Source organism: Echinops telfairi, unplaced genomic scaffold (genome assembly GCF_000313985.2).
Source record: "Echinops telfairi isolate 266 unplaced genomic scaffold, ASM31398v2 ScPeMD7_7424;HRSCAF=8462, whole genome shotgun sequence".
NCBI lineage: Eukaryota > Metazoa > Chordata > Mammalia > Afrosoricida > Tenrecidae > Echinops > Echinops telfairi.
Genome location: NW_022111324.1, coordinates 45,107,379 through 45,135,266, shown reverse-complemented (window position 1 = coordinate 45,135,266; position 27,888 = coordinate 45,107,379). Strand labels below are relative to the sequence as shown.

Below are 27,888 nucleotides of genomic sequence, written 5' to 3'. Positions count from 1 at the left end.
TGGGGGTGTGTGGTTGAGGGTATTGGTTGATCTTGGGGGCTGAGTTCAGGCCCATGTGTGTGATGTAATGTTGCTGGTGCCTACAATGGGTGTGCCCATGTTGACCTCCCTACCTGGGCCTAGGTGTCTTGTGACTTGTCTGAGCCTGCCCAGCTTTGGCTCATCCCCAAAGGTGTCCAATGTATACTTGATGTCTTTGCAACCCTTTTATTGTGGCATGGCCAGCTGGTTTTTCCTTTTGAGTAGGCATTTGGTGGAGACAACCCACTGTATCCCTATAATCTTCCTGCCTTTCAGTTCCACCAGTCTCTCTGTCTGATGGGATCCCTTTCAGAGCAGTCAGTAGCCGTAGCTGGAGGTCATCTAGTTTCTTTGGTCGCAGAGCTTTGGAGACCGATGCTCATGTGGTACATTAGTTTGCAGGACTAATTGTTTGCATCTTTGAATTTCATCACTTTTCTTTGCTGCAGAAGTCCAGTAGTTGAACCTTAGCTGGCTGTTCCCCAACATTTAAGACCCCAGTTGCTAGCTCTCCAAAGTAGGACAAAGAACATTGTCTTTGTAGATTGTTATGCTGATTGGCAGTGCTGTCCTTGGAGACTATCGCCCTGAAGCCCCATGTGGCAGGCATCATTTGAAGGAAATACTGTGGGGAAGAGTAATACGAGGGGTACACAAAAAACCCCAGATTTATTTTTCAAAGCTACGTACTTAAATTTTTTTACAAAACAACGTTATCACCTTCAGAGTACTCTCCATTGCACTGAATATATTGGTCAAATCTGTGATTCCATTCTTGGAAACATTTTTGAAACTCATATGTTTGGATGGCTGACAGCAGCTCCCTCATTATTTTCTTCACCTCTTCAGTGTTGTCAAATTGCTGTCCTTTCATGCCCCTCTACATTCACAGAAACAAAAAGAAGTCTCACAGAGTGAGGTCAAGGTACAAGGGGCAAGAGAGGCATCTGCTTTTTGCCCAAAACTGGCACACTGAGATGGCTTCATGAGCAGGTGCATTGTTGTGGTGGCAAAACCACTCCCTCATCTGCCACAAATCAGGCCTTTTTTTTGTTGCACACTGTTATGCAATCTTTTCAGAACGTCTAAGCAGAAAGCTTGATTAGCAGTCTGACCTGGTAGAAAGAACTCCAAATGCACTATGTTCAACATTTGACCTTTTTTGAAATGAGAAAACCACTCCTACACATGAGTTTTTCCCATAGTGCTGTGTTCAACATCTGAACAGTTTCTGCAGCATTTTTCCTAAGCAGGAAACAAAATTTCACAGCCACACGCTGTTCTCTTAAATCAGCCATCACAAAAAACGAGGTTCCAGCAAAACTGCTTTTATGAAAAATTCGCTGTGACCAGAGAGAACCTTCCTAGGCGATGCCACTGGGTGCACTAACTCAGCGAGTTGCTCAATGCTCACCTAGCAGGGAAAATGTGCATGACGAAGGCTCTGCTCTGCCCAGCACAGTTCTGGGTTTTGGGGGTGAATCCACATCTCACTGGGACAGAAAAGGAAGATAGCCCAGGGAAGGGATGGGGAAGGTCTGGCCCACGGGCCACATAAGGCCTGTGATATCTTTTATATTAGCTCACATAACACATCTCGCCAAAGGAAAAAGTCCCAGGTGTATGTTAATTAAGTGTTTGACCAACGATCGCAGGGAAACATTTAAGTTGATAATTTTGTGTGGCCCATGAATGGTGTTATAAATACCCAAATGACCCTTGGTTGAAAAAAGGTTTCCCACCCCTGGCCTGCTAGGTTACAAAATATCTGGACTCTGGAACGAAACTATCTGGATTTGAATCTTAACTCTGTATCTTACCAGCTCTGAAAAAATCACACAGTATTGTGAGCTCAAGGCCCTCATTCTTAAAACGAGGATAATGTCAAATGACTAGTGTAAAGTCCTTAACACATGTCGCTGTTGGGTGCTGTTGGGTCAGTCCTGACGCAACCGAACTGTGCAGTTGAAGTACAGTTCAAGAGAAGGAAACACTGCCCACGCCCGCGCCGTCCTCACAGTCGTCTAACCGCCTTGTCAGGGACCGTTCTCTCTTTCTCTGCCCCTCTGCTTTACCAAGCAGCATGTCTTTCTCCAAGGATCGGTCTCTCCTGATACCATGTCCAAATTACATGAGACGAAGTCTAGCCATCCTTGCCCATAAAGGAGCACTCTGACCATACTTCCTCCAAGACAGATCCGCTTGTCCTGTTGGCAGTCCGTGGTACTTTCAATATTCTCCTCCAACACCATGGTTCAAATGCATCCATTTTTCTTTAGTCTTCCTTATTCAGCGCCAAACTTTCACATGCTTATGTGACGTACATAACTGATAGAATGTGCTAAATGAGACGAAGAAGTCCTGGTGGCATAGTGGCTTATACATTGAACTGCCACCTGCAAGATCAGTGTTTCAAACCCACCAGTTGGTCTCTGGGAGAAAGACGAGGCTGTCTACTCCTACAGAGATTTAAAGTCTCAAAAGCAGGCAGCTCAACTCTGTTCTGTGAGGTTGGTATGAGTGAGGCTAAACTTGATGGCAGTGGGTTTTGGTCTGGCTTTTATGGGTATAAGCAACTATCATGGTACTAACTTATTAGTGCCTAGTGTGTGCACATATTCGGTGCCACCAAGCATGCCGCTCTCTGAAGTGAAAAGATTCCTTTTCAGCTTAGTGCCCACTGGTTATCATATAGGTGCTCAATGAATGTTTTAATGAATGAATGGGTCTTTAATTTTAGATATACTACATTCAAATGACATCTGTTTGGATTTAATTTACAATTCTGATAGATGTTTCGATATAATTCTGGTAAAAACAGTATCTCTATTTGACAGAAATGTGGCTTTCTAATGGGTTTATGAGAATGTGGCTACCACCACTCTGAATCCTATAAGGGAAATCTGATTTTTTTTTACAAGCCTTTTAAAGTTAAGAATTAGATGCATTCTATATTTAGGTTATACTTTTTAATCTCACACTCCCCTTTTCCTGAAGGTGAGCTTTTGCCTGTGGAGTAGAATATAAACTTTGTGGATTTTAATCCATGGATGATTTTCAACATTTATTGAGTGCCTACTCCAAAAGAAGAGCTCTGGTGGCGGAGCTGAGTAAACTCTGGGCTGCTAACTGCAGGGTTGGTGGTTCAAACCCACCAGCCACCCTGTGGGAAAAAGACGAGACTGTCTGCTCCAATAGAGATGGATGGCCGTGGAAATCATTGGGAGCAGTCCTGCTCTGCCTATAAGTCCCTGTGGGTTGGAACTGACTTGTTGTCAGTGGATGAGCACTCTAGAGGTGTGGTGGCGTGGGAAGAGGGAAAGGGCCAAGACACGTGGCCTCCTTCCTAAAGTCGCTCCAGGTCTAAGATGAGAGGAGGGATCCTACGAAATGGTTGAGAATTAGCTATATTTAAAAATCTCTGTGCAGATTATTGCTTTGTGAAACAGTATGAAAAGTATAAGAGAAAATAGAATGCTTATGACCTTTCAACAGAGCTACAGATATGAAAAACACTACAATGTTATTTAAGAGCATTCTCTATTAGATGCTCCCTTTGTTTTGTGCTTTCTCGATACTTACTATTACTGGGTTTTTGTGAAACAACATCTAATTATGACATCCTTCCCCGCCCCTCCTTTAAGGCTGTTAAAAGAAAGTCTGGGTGGAAATTCAAAAACAGCGATGATTGCGACCGTCAGCCCTGCGGCCAGCAATCTCGAGGAAACGCTGAGTACCCTCAGATACGCTAACCAAGCCCGCCTGATCGTCAACGTCGCCAAAGTCAATGAAGACACGAATGCTAAGCTCATCAGAGGTGACTGTTCTTTCATTAGCAGTTTGCCATGTAACAGCATGATCTCACAAACAAATTCTTGTCTTGGGAATATGTAAGAGCACCTGCTTTTTCCTACCGATTCTCGTCATCTTCAGCGTGCCGCGATGACGGAGGGAGGCAGGCGGAAGGACCTGGGAATGAGAATAAGTGAGGAGGAGAGGGGAACAGCCGGCACAGCAAGCGCGGGTTACAGGCCGGGGCACACACGGGGCAGCAATGAACTCGTGTCCTCTGACTCTTCTTCACGGTCACCCCGCTCACAGCCCTTCTCTGGCTCAGTCCTTGATCCAAAGGTGGATTGCCCTTGAGTTTCTGACACAGGCCTAAGTCTGTTTATGCTGCATATGACGGGGGCTTCCAAAACTTTGTGGGAAAATGGAGTTAAAAGGGAATGGAATTTTTCCACATGCTTTTTGAAGTCCCCTGGCATTAATTTCTACTTATATCTTGGATAGACTTGGCCTACCTGCAAAGACTCTTGATTTTAACCAGGCTTGGTCTTTGTTTATGTGCACCTACCATCTGCTCATGCCCATTATCCCCTGACCCTCTTTAGCAGCAGCAGGTGAACAGACATTTCAGATCTACAATCCAAAGTAGGGTTGGTTTACTATGCCATAGTCCACCCTTTTGTGTTTGGATAGCCTCTATTTCACAAACAGAACCATTTCACTAGAAATAAATCCCTGAAATTCCAGGCTGAAAAATCTTTTTTTTTTTTATCCATTATGTCTTTTTTTTTAAAGATCATTTTATTGGGGGCTCTTACAACTTTTGTTACAATCCATACATCAATTGTATCAGACATATTTGTACATATATTGCCATTGTTCTTTTCTAGATATTTACTTTAAAAAAATTGTTTTATTACTGGCTCATACAACTCTTATCACAGTCCATATATAGATCAATTGTGTAAAGCACATTTGTACATTCCTTGTCCCCATTATGTCTTATGAGTAAACTTTGCCTAGGACAATCTCAAGAAGCCCTGGTGGTATAGTGGATTCGGAGGTGAGCTACTAACCACAAGGTCAGCAGTTTGAAACCACCAGGTGCTTTGTAGGCGACAGATGGGCTTTCTGCTCCTTTAAAGACTTGCAGCCTTGCCAGCCCACAGGGCAGTTGTGCTCTGCCCCACGCGGTTGCTGTGAGTGAGAACCGCTCGCTGGCAGTGAGTGTGAGTTTTGAGGTCCATCTCGGTTCTGTCTCTTGCCACAGTGTCACTTATAGTGCCCTTCTCAGAGGCATCCCGCTTTGGCCAGTGTACATTCCAAGGGGGAAAATCAAGTAATGTGGGAGCACGCTTTCAGGCCAAGTTTAGGTAGGTTATGCAACTAAAGTAAAACTGTTTCCTGCAAATACTCTATTTTATGTAACTATTTAAAATCCAAATAAAATAGATGGGAAGATTATGTCTGATGTGGAAAGTATTAACTGGCTAATGTTTATGCATTACATCTGTTTTTATGAATATTTAGAATTGAAAGCAGAAATTGAAAAGCTCAAAGCGGCTCAAAGAAACAATCGGAATATCGACCCCGAAAGATACCGGCTCTGTCGGCAAGAAATCACAGCCTTACGAATGAAGCTGCACCAGCAGGAGAAGGACATGGCAGAAATGCAAAGGTGGGGCACTGGCAGGGCCTCGCGGTTCCACCGGGCATCCTGCGTCCCGGGCGGGCCTGGGCCTGAAACAGACCGAGTCTGACGTCCCACCTTCTGTATGAATCAAGCACTGCACCCCCAGACAGCTGTATTTTTAAATATTTCTAGGTTGATCTCTTATCTTTATTCGTGATCTAGCCTCTTAATTCTCCATTTTACATATCATGATGACTTTAACTCTTTTTTAATTTTGTTTTGTGTTTTGGAAAGAGTGTGGAAAGAAAAGTTTGAACAAGCTGAAAAAAGGAAACGTCAAGAAACCAAAGAGTTACAGGTATCATTTCAACTTTCTAAACTGGTTTGAAAATAAAAGAGAAATCTATGAGTAAGTATATAAATGTAGTTTTTCAAATACTTACTGTAGGCTGACTCGGCCCCAGAGCACTGCCAGAAAGAGAGCTCATGCAAAGAAGTGCCAGGTCAAGATGGTGATTGCTTAAGTCCCAGAGTTCATTGAAAGTTCCGCTTTAATTAATTAAACGGCTTCATGAAATTTGATTTGGCTCCACAAGTATTTGTTGAGTAGCAAGCGGGGCTGGATGAGGAGCAGGCCTGCTAAGGTTTCTAAGATGCACTTCTGGCTCCGGGAGCTTGTGACCCAGAGAGAGGCTTCTTGTTTTTGCCATCAGGAAACCAGAGGGTGTTTGTTTGTTTTTAAACATTTTATTGAGGGCTCTTACAGCTCTTGTAACAACCCTTAAATCAGTTGTATCAAGCACATTTGTATATATGTTGCCATCATTTTCTAGACACTTATTTTCTATTGAGCCCTTGGTGTCCGCTCCTCTCCCCCGCCCCCTTGTGGCTCCTTGATGAATTATAAATTACTACTTTCATATCTTACACTGACTGCTGTCTCCCTTCCCCCATGGTTTCTGTTGTTCGGCCCACTAGGGGAGGGGTTGCAGTTATGTGTCCATCATTGCGATCGGTTTCCCCTTCCCCACCTCCTCTCCCTGGATTCCCCCTGCCTTCCTGGTATCGATACTCCCATTCCTGTTTCTGGATTCTGTGTGTCCTGAGCTCCTATGTTTTATCTGTACCTGTGCACATGTCTGCAGTGAAAGGCAGTACTAGGGTCATGATGGTGGGGGGTGAGGAAGCCTGAAGGAACCAGAGGAGTATTGTGGTTTCATTGGTGCTTTACTGCACCCTGATTGACTCATCCCTTCCCTATGACCCCTCTGTGAGGGGATGTCCCATTGTCTACAGATGGGCTTTGGGTCTCTGCTCCAACCCCCCTCCTTCTCAGCAATATGATTTTGCTTGCTTGTTTGTTTGTTTGTGATTTTCTGATGCTTGTTAACTGGTCCCGGTAACACCTCATGATCACACAGACTGGTGTGGTTCTTCCATGTGGGCTTGTAGCTTCTTTGCTCGATGGCCGCTTGTTTACCTTTAAGCCTTTAAGACCCCAGACCTTATATCTTTTGAGAGCCAGGCACCATCTTCTTTCTTCATCACATTTACTTATGCACCCATTTTGTCTTCAGCGATTGTGCCAGAGGGTGAGCATCACAATATGACGGTTTGTTAGAACAAAGTGTTCTTGTATTGAGGGAGGGCATGAGCAGAGGCGTGAAGTCCAGAGGGTGTTCTTGACTCTAATCTTTACAGAAGCAATTGGTCAGGCCTTTCTCCTGTGAAGGAGCGAGGTGTGTTCAGGCGCTTACCCCACACTCCCCCAGACATCTCTGGAGGTTTACAGAATGTAAACAGATAGGTGAAATGCTATGTGACTTAATTAAGTTGAGCTATAAAAAAACTATCATTTTGTAGGTAAAAGGGGTTGAGTACTGTCTCAAAGCTCAACTCACCGCCATCAGGTTGATTCCAACTCATAGTGACCCTATAGGACAGGATAGAACATTCCCTGTGCTTCTATGAGACAGTAACTCTATATGGAATATAGAGCCCCGTCTTTCTCCTACAGCATGGCTGCTGATCTTGAACTACAGACCTGGGGGGTAGCACATAACCACAATACCTCTAGCGCTCCTTAAGTACTGGCAGTCTCATACAATTCAACCTAATGCGATGAAAAGTAGGAGACTTAAGAGAGAGGATGGAATGACACATTTTGAGGAGGGTGTTTATCAAGGAGGAAGGGACCCGGAAGCAGTGTGCTGCCTAAGGAACAGCAGATGAATACTGTGTTCAGAGGCAGGGAGGGACAACGCAGCTTGGATGGCCAGAGAATTACGGCATTTTGTACAGCTGGAAATGAAAGCTAGTGGCAGAGATTAGACTGGAGGGAGCTGCCGAGTGCAGATCATGATGTGTGAGGAACTTGGACTTAGGTAATGGGAAGCCGTTGACGAGTTTTAAATGGAAGGGCAATGGTGTGAGCAGACTCCTCGGGTCAGAGTGTGAGAGGTGGAGTTAAGGGAGGGAAGGCTGGTGACGCCAGAGAACGCTCCTCATATAAGAGACTGCTGTTGGTGGTTAAGACGCGATGAAGACCGCTGGCAGTACGGTCGTGGCCACGGTATTGAACAGTAGAGGAGCTGGGGTCAAGAGACAGGAATTAGGTAAGATTGTTAGGGTTGGGATGCTTTGCAGGTGGGGGGTCGAGAAAAATGGACTCTCAGTTTCTGAAATGTACGTATGAAGATGCTTCACATGGTTTATAGGAAATCCCATTAACTTTTGATTCCATTTTTCTGTGAGCTTTTTGAAGCGCCCTCATATTGCCATTGTGAAAGCACCGCACGCTGGTGGCAAAGGAAAAAGGTAGATGGTGGTGAGTTGAGGAATGAGTGAGAGGGGAGGAAGCAGAGCCACACAGACAGACTCCGAAAATCTTAGGAGTCAGAGATGGGGCCTTTGAGGTTGAGAGAAGGGTTTTTGGTGTTTGTTGAAAGCATGGAGGAGACTTGAACACCTGTATAGGAACTTGACATTCCTTCATCGGGTGATGCTCTAAAGAGATGGGAGGAAATAGGTTAAGAGCAGAGGTACTGGCAGTGAAGGAAATGTTTCAGATGATAGGTGGGGAGGAAGGGAGGGAAATGCCAGGGGAATGGCCAGGCCAGCTGCAGAGAAGAGGCAGCATTGAGTTGACATGTAGATCAGATTTTAATAGGGAGGGAAAATGGAGAGTCGAAGTGGGAAAGCTGAAGAGGTGCTCAGAAGAGAGTGTGCGAGTCACTTCTATTGGAATAAACTGTTTGTAGACAGTCATAAGGTGATAACATGGGAAAAATAGCTCATGATACTCGTTTATTAAAGGTTGAATTTCCAGGGCAAAGAAGTGAGAAGCCATTGAGATATTTAGCCAGGGAACTGACATTTTGAGACTACCTTCTCAGGAGAATCAATCCAGTATAGGATGTAAGATGGCTGAAACCAGGAGACATTGAGAGGGCAATTAACAGTGTGCTGCAGTAGTTCGGGAGTGGTTGATAAGGCCCTGAATGAACCAAGCCGATAGCAGTAACGATAACTAAGGCAACACTCTAATGACACTGGCATTCTTTAGTGATGGGCCGAGGAGGTTAAAGGATGCAGTCAATATAACTAGATTTCTGGGCGTATGATGCTAACAGTTATTTAGAGGTGAGCAAGGAGAGAGGCTTAGAAGATGGGAGAGATTCTGAAAAACTTCACATAGAATGACTTCATTTTAATTTAGACCACATCTTTTCCGTGAGTGGAGCAATTTTCATGTATGGTTAAGGTTAATTTGTTTTTCCTTCTTTCTGACTTGTGCTAGAAAGCAGGGATTACATTTCAAATGGACAACCACTCGCCAAACCTTGTCAATCTCAATGAGGATCCCCAGCTCTCGGAGATGTTGCTGTATATGATAAAAGCAGGGAAGACCACCGTCGGAAAGTACAAGCCCAACTCAAGCCACGACATTCAGTTGTCTGGGGTGCTGATTGCTGATGATCACTGGTATGTTCGTCTCCTTCAACTATGTGTCGGTTACTCTTAGCCATCTGGTTACCTTCCCATGAGATGTTAGTCTGTACTGATTCTTTTCTGTAATTCTCCAAACTCAACTTCTAGCTAGGGACAAACAGGCATGTTCGGTGTTTGTAAGGATTACAGCTATTCTCAGTATACAACAATCTATATGTGTCTTAGTATACTTCATCTATTGTTGGTTGAGATACTGTGCTTTCTTAGCATTGCAATCGTGCACAGGAAAGCAATCTGCCAGCCAATTGATGATAGAACTTTTGGAGGGATTGCCACATTTTGCAGTTCCTTTACATGAATGGAATGATGCTGTCGTGTTGTCGGGATATAAACTGGCCTGTCATCGTTTTCAACGTTGATCTGTGTTGATGCTTTTTTATTGTCATGGCTGTGAATCATTTCCATTTATTTATTTTGTTTTTGTAGACATTTGGGTTGTTTCCAATGTTTTTTTCCTATTACAGTATTTGTATTTGTATCTGTGTATCTTTCCCTGGTACAAACATTACGAGTTTCTCTAGAGTGTATCAAGTCTAAACACAGAAGTAGACTTGCTATGGAACATGATCTTTGTTGTGCTGTTGCAAAGACTGTCCCGAGAATTTCTGATCTGGTGAGAAAGAAGCTGTCTCAATCTTCCCACTGACATTGACTTTTTACGCATACTATCGCAAAATGTAGCAATGTAGTTTTCTGTTGGGTTTTTTGGTTTTTTTTCCAGTTTACTGTTGTTATATTAAGACTGTTACCCATGCTACACCATGCTTCAGGACTAGATTTCATTTATTTATAATTAGAAATAAATATTTCACAATATATAATTACGTATTGTTTTTGTGATTAATCACTGTTTTAATCATGTTCAATTTGTAACAATGAAAATACATCCTGCATATCACATGTTTACATGACGATTCATAACAGTAGCAAAATTACAGTGATGAAGTAGCAACAAAAATAAATGTATGGTTGGGGGTCACCACCCCATGAGGAACTGTATTAAAGGGTCGCGCGGCATGAGGAAGGTTGAGAACCACTGCTCTGAATGATTTCATTGCGCTCTTATCCGCTAAGGGCGTCTGGGCGGCACAGTGGGTCACGTGCTGTACTGCTTGCTCACCACGAGGTCAGCACTGTGAACTGCGCTGCAGGAGAAAGGTGAGGCTTCCTGCCCCTGGAAGCCTTTACAACCTCAGAACCCCCGCGGCAGTTCTGCTGTGAGTCAGAGTGGACCCAACGGCCGGGAGTGTTTTGGCTGGGACTCAGCTTTGCTTCAGGCTTTTCTCTGTCCAGTGTACCAAAGAGGAATTGGACTTCGGGGCTTCTCTCCTGCTCTCTGAATGCAAAGGACCCGAAGCATGCGCAGCATTTGTAGCTCTTTGTCTGATCAGGGTCCAGTTTAATTCAGTGACTAAGGAGTGAGTTTTTGTTTGTTTTTTAATATTCTTAACATTTTAAAAAATTTAAATAATTTTATTGGAGCTCTTATAGATATTAATAACAATCCATAAAACAATTATATCAAGCAAACTTGTACACATGTTACCATCATCATTTTCAAAACATTATCTTTCTACTTGAGCCCTTATTATCAGCTCCTCTATTTTCCCTCCCCCCCACAGCCTCCTGAACCCTTGATAAATGATATATTATTAGTATTTCGTATCTTACACGCTTGCTGTCTCCCTTCACCCACGTTTCTGTTGTTTGTCCTCGGGGGTGTGTGTGGGTGTGTGTTATAGGTCCATCATTGTTATTGGTTCCCCCTGGGAGGGAGATTTTAATCCCTGCTTTTTCTTCCCCTGGATTCCTCCATGTTTTTGGAAGAGAAGAAAATATGTGAGTGTTTCCAGTACTAAACGAAGCTCATATATGAAAGAAAAGTAAACACTAAAAGACCTAGAACTCTTCTTTCATTGTTCATATTTCAATCTATTTCTCCTTTGATTTTTTTGTTTGGAGAAAGGGTTAATGTTTTCTTTAAAAGAAGTTAATAGTTAAAACACATGCAACAGAGCTGGTTCAAATGTTGCTGAGAGGGGCCAAGCTTTTTTTGGCCGAACTTTCACAATCTAGTTGGAGCAAAATAAAAGAATTTTAAATTATTGCTGTAGCCAATTGACATGAACTGTAATTACCAAAGGAATAACCCAAGTGGATTATCCTGTGTTGCCTGCTTCACGTGCCCTGTGACTGAAGCTGTGTGCTTCTATGTTTACAGTGTTATCAACAATTTTGATGGGACAGTGAGTATTATCCCAGCTGGGGAAGCAAAGACTTATGTAAATGGAAAACATATTTTGGAACCCACAGTATTGCATCACGTAAGTTGATGAGTGCTAAAATAGAAGTAATTGTTTGACCTTGAGCAAGACATTGAATTTCTTTGAGTCACAGCATTCTCCTCTGTAGGATAAGAGAGTTTAACTAAATCAAAGACTTTTCCAATTCTGAGATTCTCTTTTCTATTAATTCAGAACCTATCTTTTTTTAATTGAAGACAAGAATTTTATCTCTATGAACCAGTACTCGAAGAGTAGACTACTAACAACATTATGTGTCCAGTAAAGAGCTGGGCTTTGGAATCATGCTAGGAAGGGCTGAAGTCCTGACTGTCATTTGTCATCTGCATGGCTTTTAGCAAGGAGCTCTGGTGGTGCACTGGTTAAGTGCTTACCTGTGATCTGAAAAGTTGGCCGTTTTAAGCCCCCAGCTCTTGCATGGGAGAAAAGACTTGGCGATCTCCTCTCTAAAAAATTCATTCAAAAAACCAAACTCACTGAGTTGATTTCGATTCAGTTATAGGATTCTACTTATAGGACAGAGTAGAACTGCGCCCTTTTCTGTTACCAAGTCTATTAATCTTTATGTGAGTAGACAGCCTCATCTTTCTCCCATTGAGTGGCTGGGGGGTTTGAACTGCTAACCCGTGGTTACAGTTTAGGGCGTAAACTGTATGCCACCCAGACTACTCTCCTGATAAAGATTACAGCCTTGGAAACCATATGGAGCCATTCAACTCTGCCCTGTAGGATTACTATGAATTGGAATATCCTTGACAGCACATAACAACATGACCTTTAGCAAGTTATTTAACTAAAATTTGGTTAATGATATAATCTCACTGGGATCTCTGACATGTAAATGAGGTAACATATGCAAAATTCTTACTTCAGTACTTGGCATACAGAAAGTAATTTCATTAGTAGGACTGTATTGAATTATTGGGCTTAATGATTTGGCCCATGTGCTCAATCTTTTTTATTTAAACTCACCTCAATTAATTAATTTTTTTAAAATTCCAGGGTGATCGGGTAATTCTCGGAGGAGATCATTATTTTAGATTTAATCATCCAATGGAAGTCCAGAAGGGGAAAAGACCTTCCTCTAGAGATACTCTTATAAGCGAGAGTCCGAAAGACTTTGAATTTGCAAAAAATGAGTTGCTCATAGCACAGAGATCACAGTAAGTATCATTGTTACCATGAACTAGTTGGTGTCTGAGAGCGGTCACCCAGAGAGTGTTGACCACAATGTACTGGTTTCCAGTAGGTAACCCTGTGGGTGCTTGTTTATAGTTATCTAGTCTTCTAGTCTTATCTTGGTACAATGGTTGCCTTATATAATGGTCAGTCAATTTTTCAAATAACTGGTAGTTTCTGTGTTCCCATTTTTGCCTCTGTCTTTTCATTCTTTCTTTTAGTAATTCTCCTGTGAAAGCTAAGCCCATTGCTCACTAGTCAATTTTGGCCCATAATGACCCTATAAGACAGAATAAAACCACAACATAGGCGTTCAACGTGTATTCTTTATGGAAGCAGGCTGCCACATCTTTATCCAACAGAGTGGTTGGTCAGATGTGGTGTGGAAGCTTATATATGGGGAGACACTTGGTCCAGACCAGGGATCCGTGCAGGCTTCCAGAGAAGAGATGATGACCCCTTGGAACAGAGGACTATAAGAAGTTAGCCAAGAAGAGACTAGGAACCAGTGCTGCTATAACAACTATCATCAAGGGGTAACATTAATGCTTTGTTCCTCAGTTCCGGGTGAGCCCTACATGACATCTGTCATCCCCTTACCTGTGCTTCTTTGCATCAAATTGTTTCATATTTCAAAAGTGATTGACTTAAAAGATACTCTGCACTCTTATGACCTTATTCATAAAACAAAATCCCATTCCCAAATGAGATGATATCCACGGGTATCCCTGTTGTTAATTATGGTAGAGTTCATTCCAATTTCTGGCCACCAATGTGTGCAGAGTGGAGTTACTAAGCAGGGTTGCCAGGCTATGACCTCTTGGAAACATTGCTTGACTCAGGTACCATTGGGTGAGTTCAAGGCACCAACCTTTTTTATTGGAGCGAACACAGATATCATTCCAAGCAATATTGCACAATTGCTACCACAATCAATTTCACCAAACTGCTACGCCTTTGGTTTAGTAGTGTCACCCAGGGACCTATTCACAGGTATCCTACCAAAACCCTACTTGCCATTGAGCTGATTCTGAGCAGTTCAAAAAGACATGGGTGTCTACTCCTATAAGATGACAGTCTTTGAAACTCACAAGGACAGTTCTACCCTGTCCTAGAGGGGCGCTATGAGTCGGCATCGGCTTCATGGCCGTGAGTTTTTATAAACATCACACAGATAACCACAAGGTCAGTGGTTTAAACCCAGCAGCTGCTCCTTGGGAGAAAGATGCGGCTGTTGCCTTTGATACAGATTTACGGCCCTGGAAATCCTATGGGTCAATTCTACTCAGTCCTATAGGGTTGCTATTGATTTGGAAGTGACCGATAGTCTTGGCTTTGGTGTTGGTTATATATGTAAACAGAGGAGGCCTGGTAGTGCAATGGATTGAGTGTTGGGCTGCTAATTGCCAGGTCAGTGGTCCAAACCCACCAGCCACTCCATGGGAGAAAGCTGAGACTATCCGCTTGCGGAAAGATTTACCGTCACAGAAATCGGTGGGCCAGTTCTCTACAGCCCAAAAGCTGAGTCCGAATCAATTGAATGGCAGTGGAGCAATGTATAAATTTGAGAAGACTTCACATTTTCTGGGAAAATTCCATTATCTTTTAATTCTCTTTTTCCACTAACTTTGAAACCCCCTGGTGGCACACTGGTTAAGCACTTGACTACTCATTGAAAGCTTGGAGGTTCAAACTCACCAACGGCTGCTCCTGACAAAGATGGAGCAGCTCAAGGTTAGCACCTTGGAAGCCTGCGGAGGCGGTTCTACTCTGCCCTGTAGAGTCGCTGTACGTGGAAATCAACTCGGTAACAGTGAGCGTGGCTTCTGGCTTTATATATAGTTTTGTAGCTGAAAAAAATTTAAGAACAATGTGTTGGGAGAATTTCAGAAATGACAATTTTGAAAAAGTAGAAGACATTTTCATATGATTAAAAACTGCTCCTGTGTATAAAGAATTGACTGTATTCCCAGTGTATCTTTTGCCCCTTTGTAGACTCGAAGCCGAAATAGAAGCAGCGCGCTTGAAAGCAAAGGAAGAAATGATGCAGGGAATCCAGATTGCCAAGGAAATGGCTCAACAAGAGCTTTCTTCTCAAAAAGCTGCCTATGAAAGCAAAATTAAAGCACTAGAAGCAGAACTGGTAAAAGACCTTTATTTATTTTTTTTAGTTTTATTTTATTTTATTTATTTGTTTTTTAAATATTTTATTAGGGGCTCATACAACTGTTAGCGCAATCCATACACACATCAATTGTAAAGCGCATTTGTACATCATTCTCAACATTTTCTCTCCACTTAAACCCCTGACATTAGATCCTCTTTTTTCCTCCCTCCCCGCTCCCCCCTCCCTCGTGAGCCCTTGATAGTTTATAAATGGGTATTTTGTCATATCTTGCCCTGTCCGACGTCTCCCTTCACCCACTTTTCGGTTGTCTGTCCCCCAGGGAGGAGGTCACACACAGTTCCTTGTAATCGGTTCCCTCTTTTCTACCCATTCTCCCTTTACCCTCCCTGTTTTGCCACTCACACCACTGGTCCTATAGGGCTCATCCGCCCTGGATTCCCTGTATTTTCAGTTCCTATCTGTACCCGTGTACATCCTCTGGTCTAGCCAGACTTGCAAGATCGAATTCGAGTCATAGTAGTGGGAGCGGGGAGGAAACATTTAGGAACTAGAGGAAAGTTGTATTTCTCATCATTGTTACATCGCACCCTATTCTTTCTGTGATAGTGAACCCCGCCTGACTCATGCCCTGAAAAATGATCTCTGGGCTCTGGGGGTGGTTGTGTGTGTGTGTGTGTGTGTGTGTTAAAGACTAGAGAGTCAGATCCACAGTGAGTTTTACTAAAACTAAAGCAAGTTCTGTGTGTGTGTGTTAAAGACTAGAGAGTCAGATCCGCAGTGAGTTTTACTAAAACTAACGCAAGTTGTTAGTCAACAATGGCTACTGGAAGGAGAAGGGTGGCAGAGAAAGATGCTTCTGCCTTCAAGACACTCCACCTGGGGCTCAGCCTGGGGCTTGCTGGCAAGCTTGCACTCCCAGAAGGCCCTGCAGTGTTGGATGGGTGGTATTTAATCAGTCAGTCAGAATGGCCTCAAGACGCTCTGGCCAAACAACTTCTCCTGAGTAAGTCAGTTCTTGTGCATTAATTACAGAAAGGGACTCCTGTGTGTGTTTCTGGTGCTGGTTGGAAGTGGCTCCCCCACCCTCCCAGTTATTTCTTACGATTGCTCTTTAAAGGAAGAAGAGTCTCAAAGGAAGAGAGTGCAGGAAATAAACAACCAAAAGGCTAATTACAAAATCGAGGAGCTAGAAAAGGCCAAGCAGCATCTTCAACAAGAAATATATGTAAACAAAAAGCGGTTAGAAATGGAGACTTTGGCTACAAAACAGGTAATTTTGTTTGGTAGCTAGTTTGTGCAATTCTGAGGGAAAACTGGATTTTAATTATTTAATTAATATTTTTTAATTGTACGACCTTACGGTATTTTGACAGGAGATAGCTTATATCCTGGGTACTGCTCATGGATCTTATCACACGCAGCACACAGGTATTTTGAAAGAGAGCTATTAATCCCAGTTAATTTCAGCCCCCAATTTGGGCTTATGTAACCATCATTATCCCATTATGAGTCATGCCAAGTCATTTAAACGAGTGGCACACCACTGGAGTCCTACATGAAGGAATAATAAAAGCACAACAGCACCCTGGGCCATATGTTGATGTGGGAATGAAGGCGCCACTGCCCAGGGGAAGAGCCGCTCAAAACAGTGTTTTGTAAGGTGGGCCACTCAGCCCCCTGGGGGGCGCTGGAAGGATGCAGAGAGCTGCATCCTGGAGCTGGGCTGTAGTACAAGAGTTTAATTGCCAGAGGGGCACTGAACAGTCTTTGTTTTGAAAAGGGGCTGGTAGGTTCCAAATACATTTGGGAGGCTGTGTCCGTTACCTCAGTCTCATCTGCTCACGCACCTAAGTTCAGAGGCATCGTTCAGGGCAGGCTCAGGCTACCCAGGGCCTCACAGCTGAAGAGTGAAACCAGAAATGCCAGTATGTTAAAACCTTCGATGACTCTGCTACCCAGCTTGAGGGCCATTCTTGCTCTTCATTAGTGGTTTTCAAAGTGCGGGACTAGGCCACAACATCAACTTTACCCGGAAATGCAAATTCTCTGGACCAACCCAGCCCCATAAACCAGAAGCTCTGTGAGGGCCAGGATCTGTGCTAACGAGTCTCCCTGCTGCCCTCCCTGTGTTTCTGTTGAGTGCTAAATTTCAGAACCGCTGCGTTCTCATCTCTGCTTTGATCCTTTCTATCTTTTCATTTTAAGGGTTCTCTTTTACCTCAAATTTGGAGCCAGGTGGGTGGAAGAAAAATACAAGGGGCTTCAGAAGGCTTGTGGAAAATTGGAATTAAAACATAATGGAATTTTTCTATGAACTTTTTGAAGCTCCCTGGTACCCCTAATCCAAATGCTGATCCTACGTGTATTAGCTAACTTTAGGATGCAAAGTGGTTACTGAAAGATTTTTAGCAGAAAAACAATCTTTTTACTCAATTTTATGTTCAATCTTAAAAAATGATTATTACTGGATTATTATAAGACTTAATTACATCAAAGTGGGGTTTTATTGTGTTCTTTAAATCTGAATTCTTTATTTAGTCAATAAATGTAGAAAATATAGTGTGGACTTTTTTTTAAAGTAATTTTTCTGAACTTCCTATTAATAATAAGAAAAAGATTAATTTATGTTATCAAAACGTCCTAATGAATTTATTGTAGGGGCAATATTTTACCAAAAAATCTTATAAATTACTTAGAAAAAATATCTTTTGCTGCATAGAGCGTTGTGTAAAAAGAGGTTTAATTATTGTATGTTGCCCTTATTGATCTGGTTTTATAGTTTCTTTGTGTATTTTTATTTCTGCATCTATATGAATAAATTCCAATTAGGCTTTAGAAGACCACAGCATCCGCCATGCAAGAATTCTGGAAGCTTTAGAGACTGAGAAGCAGAAAATTGCCAGAGAAGTACAAATTCTACAGCAGAATCAGAGTAATAGGGATAAAACTTTTACCAGTAAGTATGGCATCACGTTAGCTGACATCTAAAGTTATAGGTGTTATTTACATACTAGAATTGCTAGCACTTTAGTTGCTTTTACATTATCCAAAACTGTTTATTCTAGATGTTGCTATAGTTAAGTACAATTTTCAGGCTTTAAACAAGTTTACATGAGTGATTATTTCTATGATACTTTGTTTTTAGAATACTTGGTTACATAAGCAAAATAATAAATAAAATGCGAAAGCTTCGATGTTATTCTAATTTGTATTTAATGTCTATATTGTACTTAATCCTTGAGCCATTGGTTTTTTAGCCTGCATTTTTATTTTTTACCATGTAGATTGTAGCTTGTTTTTAGTGTAAACCTTCCCCACTCATATAGAAAATTTCACACAACCTAAAAATGTGGAGATTTCAGTACAATAAACCGTCAAGGTGTTTATCATCTAGTTCCAACAATTGCCAATACACATTCAAACTTGTTTCAGGTCTATCAGCCCTCCTACCTTCCAGAACTATTTTCAGGCAAGTCCTTGGCTGTGTATCTTCACTATTATCTCTAGATTTGATAAGGACTCACTTTTCTCTCTTTTTAAAACAGAACCAAATTACTGCCATACTTTAAAATATAAATAATAATTTCTTATACTCGTCAAATACCGAGCACATAGTCTCATGTCCTGGATTGTTGCATAATGTAGTTTACGTTTGCTTTGAATCAGGGTCCACATGTCCACACATGACATTTCAACTCCTCAGCCTCTTACCCTGAATTCTCTCCTTTCTTCCCTTCATTCCTCTTTTCTCCCTCTCTTCCACTTACGATTCACTAGTTGTAGAATCAGGGCATTTGTCCTGTTGTGCGTCTCAAATGCTAGATAGGATCTCCATAATGTTGCTTAGCAGGTTCCTCTGCTGCTAGATTCCCTACAAAACACTATAACTAGATCCATTGACCTATCAGATTCAGACTTAATTTTTGGCAAGAACTTGGTGGTGTTGTTTTATATTTTGTATAACTTCTGTATTTAGATACATTTAAAAATAGGAATACTATTTGTATTCACTGCAAGAGATAACTATATTGTATTAGTACACCTTTTTATCCTCTCAGAACCTAGAATAGTGCCCTGTAATAAATATGTTGTGGGTTCAAATAAATGACAGCCACTATAATGTCTTGATAATTTAGAAGAGTCTTTATTCGGTTATAACCGGACTGCTGGAATCTAAAAGTGATCTTTGATTGCAGCCCCAAGTGGACATTTCAGTCCATCTTAAAGGCAAAAACTCATTTATCATTTGTCTAGGACTTAAGCAAGCGTGGACAGAAGCAGAAAGCAAAATTAATGTTATTATTTAGGGTTAGTGAGCATTACAGGGTACAGCATTGATTATAACATCCTGGTTAATAAAATAAAAATGGTAATATCCTGGTTACAACATCAAAAGGAATAATATTATTCATTACAGAGCTCTGATCTTGAGAACATAAGAGTACATTCTAAAATCAGTCACTAGTGGGACTTTCCAAGATGGGAGCGGAAAGGAGGCAAGTCATTCAGCAGTCAACGAGATGGCATTAAAGTGGCGCGTGTTAGTCTGTCATATATATATATATATGTATATATATATGTTATCCATGTGAAGGTGAGGCTCATGTTTCCTCAAGAAGTGGGATTTAGGTGTAGTATTTCAGGTATAAGTTTGAACAATACAGAACATGCTCTGAACATACTGAAATTCTAATTAGGAAAATGAAATTATAGACTAAATTGTTTTCTTTTTCTATTTCTTTTTGTTGTTGTTAAGAGAAAAATGTGATTTTTAAGCAAAATGAAAAACGGTGGTTGTGTGTAAATCAGGTTGTATGTATTATGCTTTACCCACTACTTTAAAGAAGTTACGAAGTACTGAACCACAATTTTAACGAAATTAAAAAGAAAATCATTGTGTTTCATGTCTCCTTTCTTTAAAAAGTCCTTAACCTCTCTATAACTTAAGTTTTTTTCCATTTCACCACAGTTGGATGGAAAGCTTCACTTACAGAATTAAAGAATATTTCACCAATAAGTGTTGAAGAAAAATTACTCAGGAATTAGTTATTATTTAAAAATTAAGTAGAATTAAAGTTAATCATTTTTCAAGCAATTGTTCTGTCTAGTGAAATATGATCGCGCTCCTCTGTGTATTTGGATCTTTTCTGTAGGGGTTCAGCCGAACTGGAGCTCCCTGAGACTCTCCATGATGATTCAGGAAGCCAATGCCATCAGCCACAAATTGAGAAAAGGTTATGTTTTTGACAGGTGAGGAATTGATGTTCTTAATTATAAAGCACTTTTTTTCGTTTTCCCCACAAGTCTTTTTATTTAATAAGTGAGGTAGATTTAAAAATTTTTCTGCTGCATACAAAATGGTCTGCTTGAAGTTCTTTCTTCCCATAATGCTTCAGTGCTGAAAAGGGTGAGCCAGTGTGTCAGTACTGCTAATTAAACCCCACCCAATTTTCTCAGGAGCAGCTGGTCTCAGTCCCAAATCCTCATTTATCATCCATAGATGTCACTTGTTTGCTTTAAAGTAGGTGACCTACATGTGACTCTTTAAACTTTCACTAAAATTGGTAGGACCCCATAGCGCCTGTCTGCTAGGTCTTGTGTCAACTTCTAAGAAACGTCCCGCTCCTCCTTCAGGGCTTACTCCAGAGTGAAAGACGCTTTTCATAACTAACATACTAAAATGATTTTGGCTATTTTAAAGTGCATAACCCACTACGATGCATTGCGTTGCGAACCTGAGGTTGGTGGTTTGGATCCATGAGTGGCTCAGACAGAAGGTTGAGAGTGTCTACTTCCATGATGATTTAAAGTCCTAGACACCAGAAAGGGCAAATCTGCTTTGTTCTAGAGCAGCAGTTCTCAACCTGTGGGTCATGACCCCTTTGGGGGGTCAAACAACCCTTTCACAGGGGTCGCCCAATTCATAATAGTAGCAAAATTACAGTAGGAAGTAGCAACAAAAGCAATGTTATGGTTGGGGGGTGGGGTCACCATAACATGAGGACCTGTATTAAAGGGTCGCGGCGTTAGGACGGTTGAGAACCACTGCTCGTAGCGTCTCTGTGAGTTGGGATTGACTCAGTGGCGATGGGTTTGATTTTTTAATTTAGTAACCTTCTTGCTGAATTGGAATTTTGTTTATCTGTATTTCTGTATTTTTTTCAGAGGAAAAGAGATACTAGATTTTTTTTTTAATTAGAAACTTGCGTGGTTAGGCTTTTCAAAAAATTTTTAAATCATTTTATTGGAGGCTCTTACAACTCTTAAAAAAATCATTTTATTAGGGGCTCATGCAACTCTTATCACAATCCATACATACATCAATTGTGTAAAGCATATTTGTACATTCATTGCCCTCATCATTCTCAAAACATCTGCTCTTCACCCAAGCCCCTGGCATCAGCTCCTCGTTTTTCCCCTCCCTCCGTATAACAGTCCATACATCCATTGTGTCAAGCACATTGTACATAGTGTTTGTTCCATGATCTGTGCGTTTTGAGATTTGGGGTTTGTTTTTCTTTCAGACATGATGTGTCAGATAAGGGAAGTTCTGAGACTCCTGTACAGGTTCAGGTTCGTAACCTGCAACTCGGGATCTCAACTTTCTGGAGTCTGGAAAAGTTTGAATCAAAGCTGGCGGCCATGAAAGAACTTTATGAGGTTTGGATTTTAATAAAATCTCTATGAAATTGTAAACTTAAAATGTAAAAGTGACAATCATGTTAAATATTTGCAAAATAATGGGCAACCCATCACATTACTTAAACCAATTAATATTAATAATTATGTATATTTCCTTTAATTTTGCATGCACATGGGCTTTTAAAATTTACTATAACATAGTTATCACTAATAGAGAAATTTAGAGCTTAAGCTATTTGATTATCCACTTTTCAAAATGTATATTTAAGTGTAGGATAAGTAGACATCCAGTAGATATACAGCAGTTTGCATCATCTGAAGTAAACTTCCTTTTCATCATAATGTGTACTGTGGGGTACCAGACTCCACAATTGAACGGGTCCAAGGGGTGGTTGCGTAATTGAGGGGTAAAATTAAAGAGACATCAGACAAGATAGGGCATGCAAATGCGTACCTCCAGGACAGCCATTATCTCAGCAGCCAGATCCGCACAGAGAGAGTGACTATATTTCCAATCAATGCTTATGTACACTCAGGGGGCGTGCAAGCCCCCTAAGTACCGATAACCATATGAGTAACAGGAAGGGGTTGTACAATAGACATACATGCAACAGGAGGGGGACAGGCTAGGGGTATACATGCAATAGGAAGGGGGGTCACTAGAGGTATACATGTGACAGGAAGGCATATATGTGACAAGATGGGTGGACTCTGGAGTCAAGAAGGCAGCCTAACTTTGGTCCTCCTGGTTGCTTGCCCTTAGGTCTTTGGGTTCTCCTCCAGGGGAACAATCCGTTATCCTTATCAGAAGGGAGTGGCCCCTACTTAGGGCAGGACAGGCTAGAGTAGGGGTCCTCAACCTTCCTAATGCCGCCCGCGACCCTTTCATACAGCTCCTCATGCTGTGGTGACCCCAACCATAAAATTATTTTCATTGCTACTCCATCACTGTAATTTTGCTGCTGTTATGAATCAACATGTAAATGTCTGATATGCAGGATGTGTTCTCATAGTTACAATCGAACATCATTAAGGCATAGTGGTTAATCATAAAAACAATAGGTAATTATATATTATGAAATATTTATTTCTAATTACAAATAAATGAAATTTTGTCTTGAAGCATGATATAATGTGGGTAACAGTCTTCACGCCTGATACTCGTATGTGGGTGGACCTCCCTGAGACAGATAGGGGAGCAGTGTCTCGGTTCCTAAGACCATCGAAAATATGTGTTTTCCAATGGTCTTAGGTGACCCCTGTGAAAGGGTTGTTTGGCCCCCACAGATTGAGAACTGCTGGACTATAGGGTCTGACTGCTGTAGATGGCTGATAATCCTCAGGGAGATAACCTGTAAGCAGTTGACCACCAACTGTGTAGTCATTGATCATGTGTTAGCAAGCAACACCTTAGGTTTGGCATATCCTAAGGGGGACAACCTGGGGAGTAACTTTGTTTCCCATCGTGTACATATGTATCTATTTTGCATATGTATGGTTCCATATGCTTTTATTTACTTTTTAAACAGTCATAACTAAAAATATCATTGTACAAATGTGTTTGTCATCTTTTTTTAAGAATCATTTTACTGGGGGCTCTTATCACAATCCATACATCCATCCATTGTGTCAAACACATATGTTGCCATTATCATTCTCGAAACATTTGCTTTCTATTTGAGCCCTTGCTATCAGCTCCTCAGTTTTCCCCCTCTCTCCCCATTCCCCCGCCCTCATGAACCCTTGATAATTTATAAGTTATTATTTTGTCATATCTTACGCTGTCCAATGTCTCCCTTCACCCACTTTTCTGTTGTCCATCCCCCAGGGAGGAGGTTATATGCAGATCCTTGTAATCTGTTCCCACTTTCTACCCCACCTTCCCTCCACCCTCCCAGTATCGCCACTCTTAGATCCCTGAAGGGATCATCTGTCCTGGATTCCTTGTGTTTCCAGCTCTTATCTGTACCAGTGTACATCCTCTGGTCTAGCCAGATATGTAAGGTAGAATTGGGATCATGATAGTGGGGGTGGGAGGGGGGGGAAGAATTTAGGTACTAGAGGAAAGTTGTATGTTTCATTGTTGCTGCACTGGCTCAACTCCTCCCCGTGACCCTTCTGTAAGGGGATGTCCAGTTGCCTACAGATGGGTCTTGGGTCCCCAATCTGCACTTCCCCTCATTCACAATGATTTGATTGTTTTAAATGTCTTATTTCCTTGTGTAATATTTTCTAAAGTGATACTCCCAAATATGAGCTTTTTGCTATATTTTCATGACCACTGACAAACTGCTTGCCAGAAACATTGCCCGTTTACTTACCAATATTATATGGGCTACTTTAATTTTCATTTTCATTACTAGTGAATCTGAAGATTTAACTCTGTTTCCTTGTAGATAAAATATGTGTTCACATACTCTGAATTCTTTTAGCAAGTGAAGGGTAGTAACGTAATATATCTGTACTTTAAGTCTTTACATCTTTTGATAATAAACCTTTTTTTATATAAAGATAAGTTCCAAAGTCCAAAATATCACTACTAGTGTTCCAGTTTATACATACACAGGTTTATTTCAAACCAAACATGTTCACATGTTTAAACATGACTTTGCAGTCAGTACAGGGCTGCAGGCAAATCCTCTTGGTAACTTGTCATAGTTTTGCTAGAGTGCCGTTAAAAAAAGAAAAAAAAGGTCCTTTTTGTGCCGGGGGAGGGGGGTGCACAGGACAACTATAAAATTAGTGCTAATACCCCCCCAAATTTTTTTATTTTAATACCAAATTTTTAAAAATCCCAAGTGAACATCTTGCCAAATCATTGATTTGCATTGATTCCCAAAATTTGCAACAAGCTTACAGGAATGCTACTCCACATAAAACAACCTTTTTTAGATGGGTCAAACATCTTAAGGAAGGTCAGGACTGTCCCAAAGATGAATCAAGAAGGAAGAATGTCCCCTCGACAAATGAAGAGCCTGTGGCGGAAGTTTAGAAATGGTGGAAGAAGACCAGAGCCCTACCATTGGCAGGCCAGCTACTGACGTTGGGTTCTCACGTGGACCAACCCTTTCTGTTTAAAGCGGACGTTTTTCACCTCAGCAGGCTTGCAGTTATGGGTGCCAAAGGCATTCTCTGAAAAGCAGCCAGTTCAGACTGCTGGTGTTTCCATCAGGTTTTTAAGCAAGATTAAAGCTAGAGAAGCTACTTTTATGCAATGATTTGTAACCTGTGAGAGGGTCTTGGATTTACCAATATGACCCCTAAGGGGCAAAACCATCAAAACCGTTCAATTTAAAATGGAGTGTTTAACTCAGAAGGATATGGCGACTTTATCTTGGGGTTCCAAAAAGCCACTCATGATCCAGTTTCTCAAAGGACACAGATGGTCATGGAGGTGTTATGAAGAAGTTTAGGAAAATGGAGAGCGGCATTGGTAAGGAAAGGGCCAGGGATTTTTCCCATCATGATAGTTAGTATGCCTGCTTTTTCTTCAAGGCTCGCAAGTGCTGTCCTATGAGATGCCCCCATCCCCCGGCAGGCCACCCTGGCCCCTGCAGACTTCATTTTGTTTCTGAAACTCAAGGCACATTTCAGAGGAACCCAGTTTGAGTGCCAAGGATGCCAAAACTACCGTTTGAACGTGGTGCAAATGGAAGAGCTCAGAATTCCTTAGGGAGGGTCAGAGCGATGGCAACAGTGCGTTCAGATATGCATAGACCGAGATGGAGGGTCTGCGAAGAAAGGAAAGCTTCTTACTTCAATCTTTTTGTTTAATAAAACTCTCTACAGCTTTATAAAGCAATACTCTTGTGTGTGATTGTTAATTGCTTTTAGTCTTTTTTTCAACAGTTTCATTGGCATGTAATTCACGTGTCATACACTTCAGTAGTTCAGTCACACCAAGACAAGTTGTGTAATCCTCACCACAATCAGTTCTAGAACATTTCCTTCATTCTTGTACTCACTGCCATCCGCTCCTCACTTCCCCCAGCATCCTCTGCCGTACCCACAAAGAACCATCAATCGATTAATAGCTCTATAGATTTACCTATCCTGGATTTTATGCACAGAAAAAACTTCAAAGCCAACAAACCAAAAAAAGTTAACAAACAAAATCCTCTATTGAAAAGAAAGCGGAAAATATAAAAAACTATAAAAAATTGGAATGGATCGTTAGGGAGATCGACTGCTTATAGAAGCACTCTTTGATTTTGTATTATTCATATCTATTTCCCCCTCCCCATTGTGTTGCCTTTTTCTTGGTTTCATTTTGTCACACAAGAATTTTAAATTTGGTATATTTTTATCTATTTAATTCAAAGGTCTTTTTCCTGAAACACTGCCCAATCCGCTATATTTCCCTTAGCTTTTAATTTAATTTTCAGTCAAATAGAATTTATTATGGTGTTTTGTAAAAATTATGAATATAAAGTTAATTTTTCCTCATATTTATTTCAAGTTATCCCTAAAACATTTGTTAAATAAGAAACATTTTCTGATTTTTTTTGTATGTTGTTGCTGTTTGCCAAAGACCAAATGAAAGCTTTGATGCTTGGAGTACTTTAATAAGAAAAGATGAAAATGAACTAGCTATTTCACTAAGTCTAGAGAATTAATAAAGTAAGGGACACCAAATGAGGGAGTTATTAAGTGTGGTAAGAGCTGTAGTTTCTGAATGAGAAATTAAGAAACTCCAGTTCTGAATTTTTGAAAACACAAATGTGAGTTTAGGAATGAGAAATAAGTACTAAAGACCAAGAAAGCAAAATTTAACTTATATTGTATTTAAGATTTTATGCTCATTTGTCAATTTTCTAGGAAGAAAATTTTTTTTAGAAAAAGATAAACTGAAAATTGGCATAAAATAGATGGCTGATGATAGGATAAATTCAGTGAGCTGGGGGTGGGTGGGGGAGTTCAGGTGTTGGTCCAGTTAGCTGTATGCTGAAGTCTTTCCAACTTCCGGAGAAGCAGCGCAGCTTGTTCCCGTCAGACTCTTCCAGCCCAGCAGTTGCTATTGTCAACTGATCCCCAGTAGATGGTTCTCGAAAAGAACATAATGTTCAAGGCCGACCTTTTTACTAGTCAAGCTAAACTGTTGTTTGGTTTTAAGAGCGCTTCCGGGGGTATTTTGGGTTTAAGGATTATCTCAGAGTTTCAGGGCCCTTCCAACCGTGACACAGCCTTGCTGGCTGAACTTGAGGAAGATGCGAGAAGCACTTGCTGATAAAAGATCAAAGATTACAGCCTTCATTCACTATGGATTACAACGCAGTGTAAAGAAAATAAAAATCCTCACCACTGGCCCAGTAGGTAACAACATGATAAATGGAGAAAAGATTGAAGTTGTCAAGAATTTTATCTTGCTTGAATCCCCAATCCTTTCTCATGGAAGCAGCAGTCAAGAGATGGACAACGTGTTGCCTTGGGTCAATCTGCTGCGCAAGGCCTCTTGAAAATGTTGAAAAGCAAGGATGCCGCTTTAAGGACTAGGCTTTCCTGACCCAAACCAGGGTATTCTCTCTCTCTTTTTTTTTTAAACCATGGTATTTTCAATTGTCTCATATGCCTGTGACAGTTGACAAGGAATTAAGAAAGACCAAAGAAAAATGAATACATCTGAATTATGGTGTTGGCAGAGAAAATTGAAAGTACCACAGACTACCAAAAGAACCAACAGATCTTTCTGGGAAGATGTACAGCCAGGATGGTCTTTAGCAGCCCGGAGGGCGAGACTTCCTCTCACGTACTTTGGACAGGTTGTCAGGAGAGGCCCATCCCTGGGAAAGGACACGCTTGGTAAAGTGGAGGGACCGTGAAGACGAGGAAGACCTTCGGCAAGCTGGACTGACACAGTCGCTGAACAGTGGGCTCAAACACACGAACAGGGAGGATGATGCAGGATCAGGCCGTGTTTCCGTCTGGTCTGGAGGGTCTCTATGAGCCAGAACCCACACGAGAGTACCTCACAGCAACACACATGGGAATTAAAATTTTGTATATCACCCCTCCCTGGTTTTGTCAGCATTCTCCTATGGGTCTTTGATCAAAATATTCAGTAATGAGAATTGGCATTATCCAGTTCTTTTAGTCTGAAGATAAAAGAGACAATTGTTCCTTTTTAAAAAATTCATTTTATTGGGGGCTCATACAACTCTTATCACAATCCATCCATCCATCCA

The 27,888-nt window shown here is 41.3% G+C and overlaps 1 protein-coding gene across 1 annotated transcript in view; it reads left to right on the top strand.

Annotated features, from left to right (window-relative positions):
• Window positions 1-27,888, top strand: part of KIF14 (kinesin family member 14) — a 65,713-nt gene that overhangs the window by 15,686 nt on the left and 22,139 nt on the right. The window contains exons 10-20 of the mRNA XM_004699787.2: window positions 3,666-3,838; window positions 5,341-5,488; window positions 5,738-5,801; window positions 9,243-9,427; window positions 11,676-11,778; window positions 12,760-12,920; window positions 14,932-15,079; window positions 16,182-16,334; window positions 17,894-18,020; window positions 20,218-20,314; window positions 21,589-21,724. Coding sequence (XP_004699844.1) covers window positions 3,666-3,838; window positions 5,341-5,488; window positions 5,738-5,801; window positions 9,243-9,427; window positions 11,676-11,778; window positions 12,760-12,920; window positions 14,932-15,079; window positions 16,182-16,334; window positions 17,894-18,020; window positions 20,218-20,314; window positions 21,589-21,724 — 1,495 coding nt within the window. The remainder of the gene's footprint in view (window positions 1-3,665; window positions 3,839-5,340; window positions 5,489-5,737; window positions 5,802-9,242; window positions 9,428-11,675; window positions 11,779-12,759; window positions 12,921-14,931; window positions 15,080-16,181; window positions 16,335-17,893; window positions 18,021-20,217; window positions 20,315-21,588; window positions 21,725-27,888) is intronic.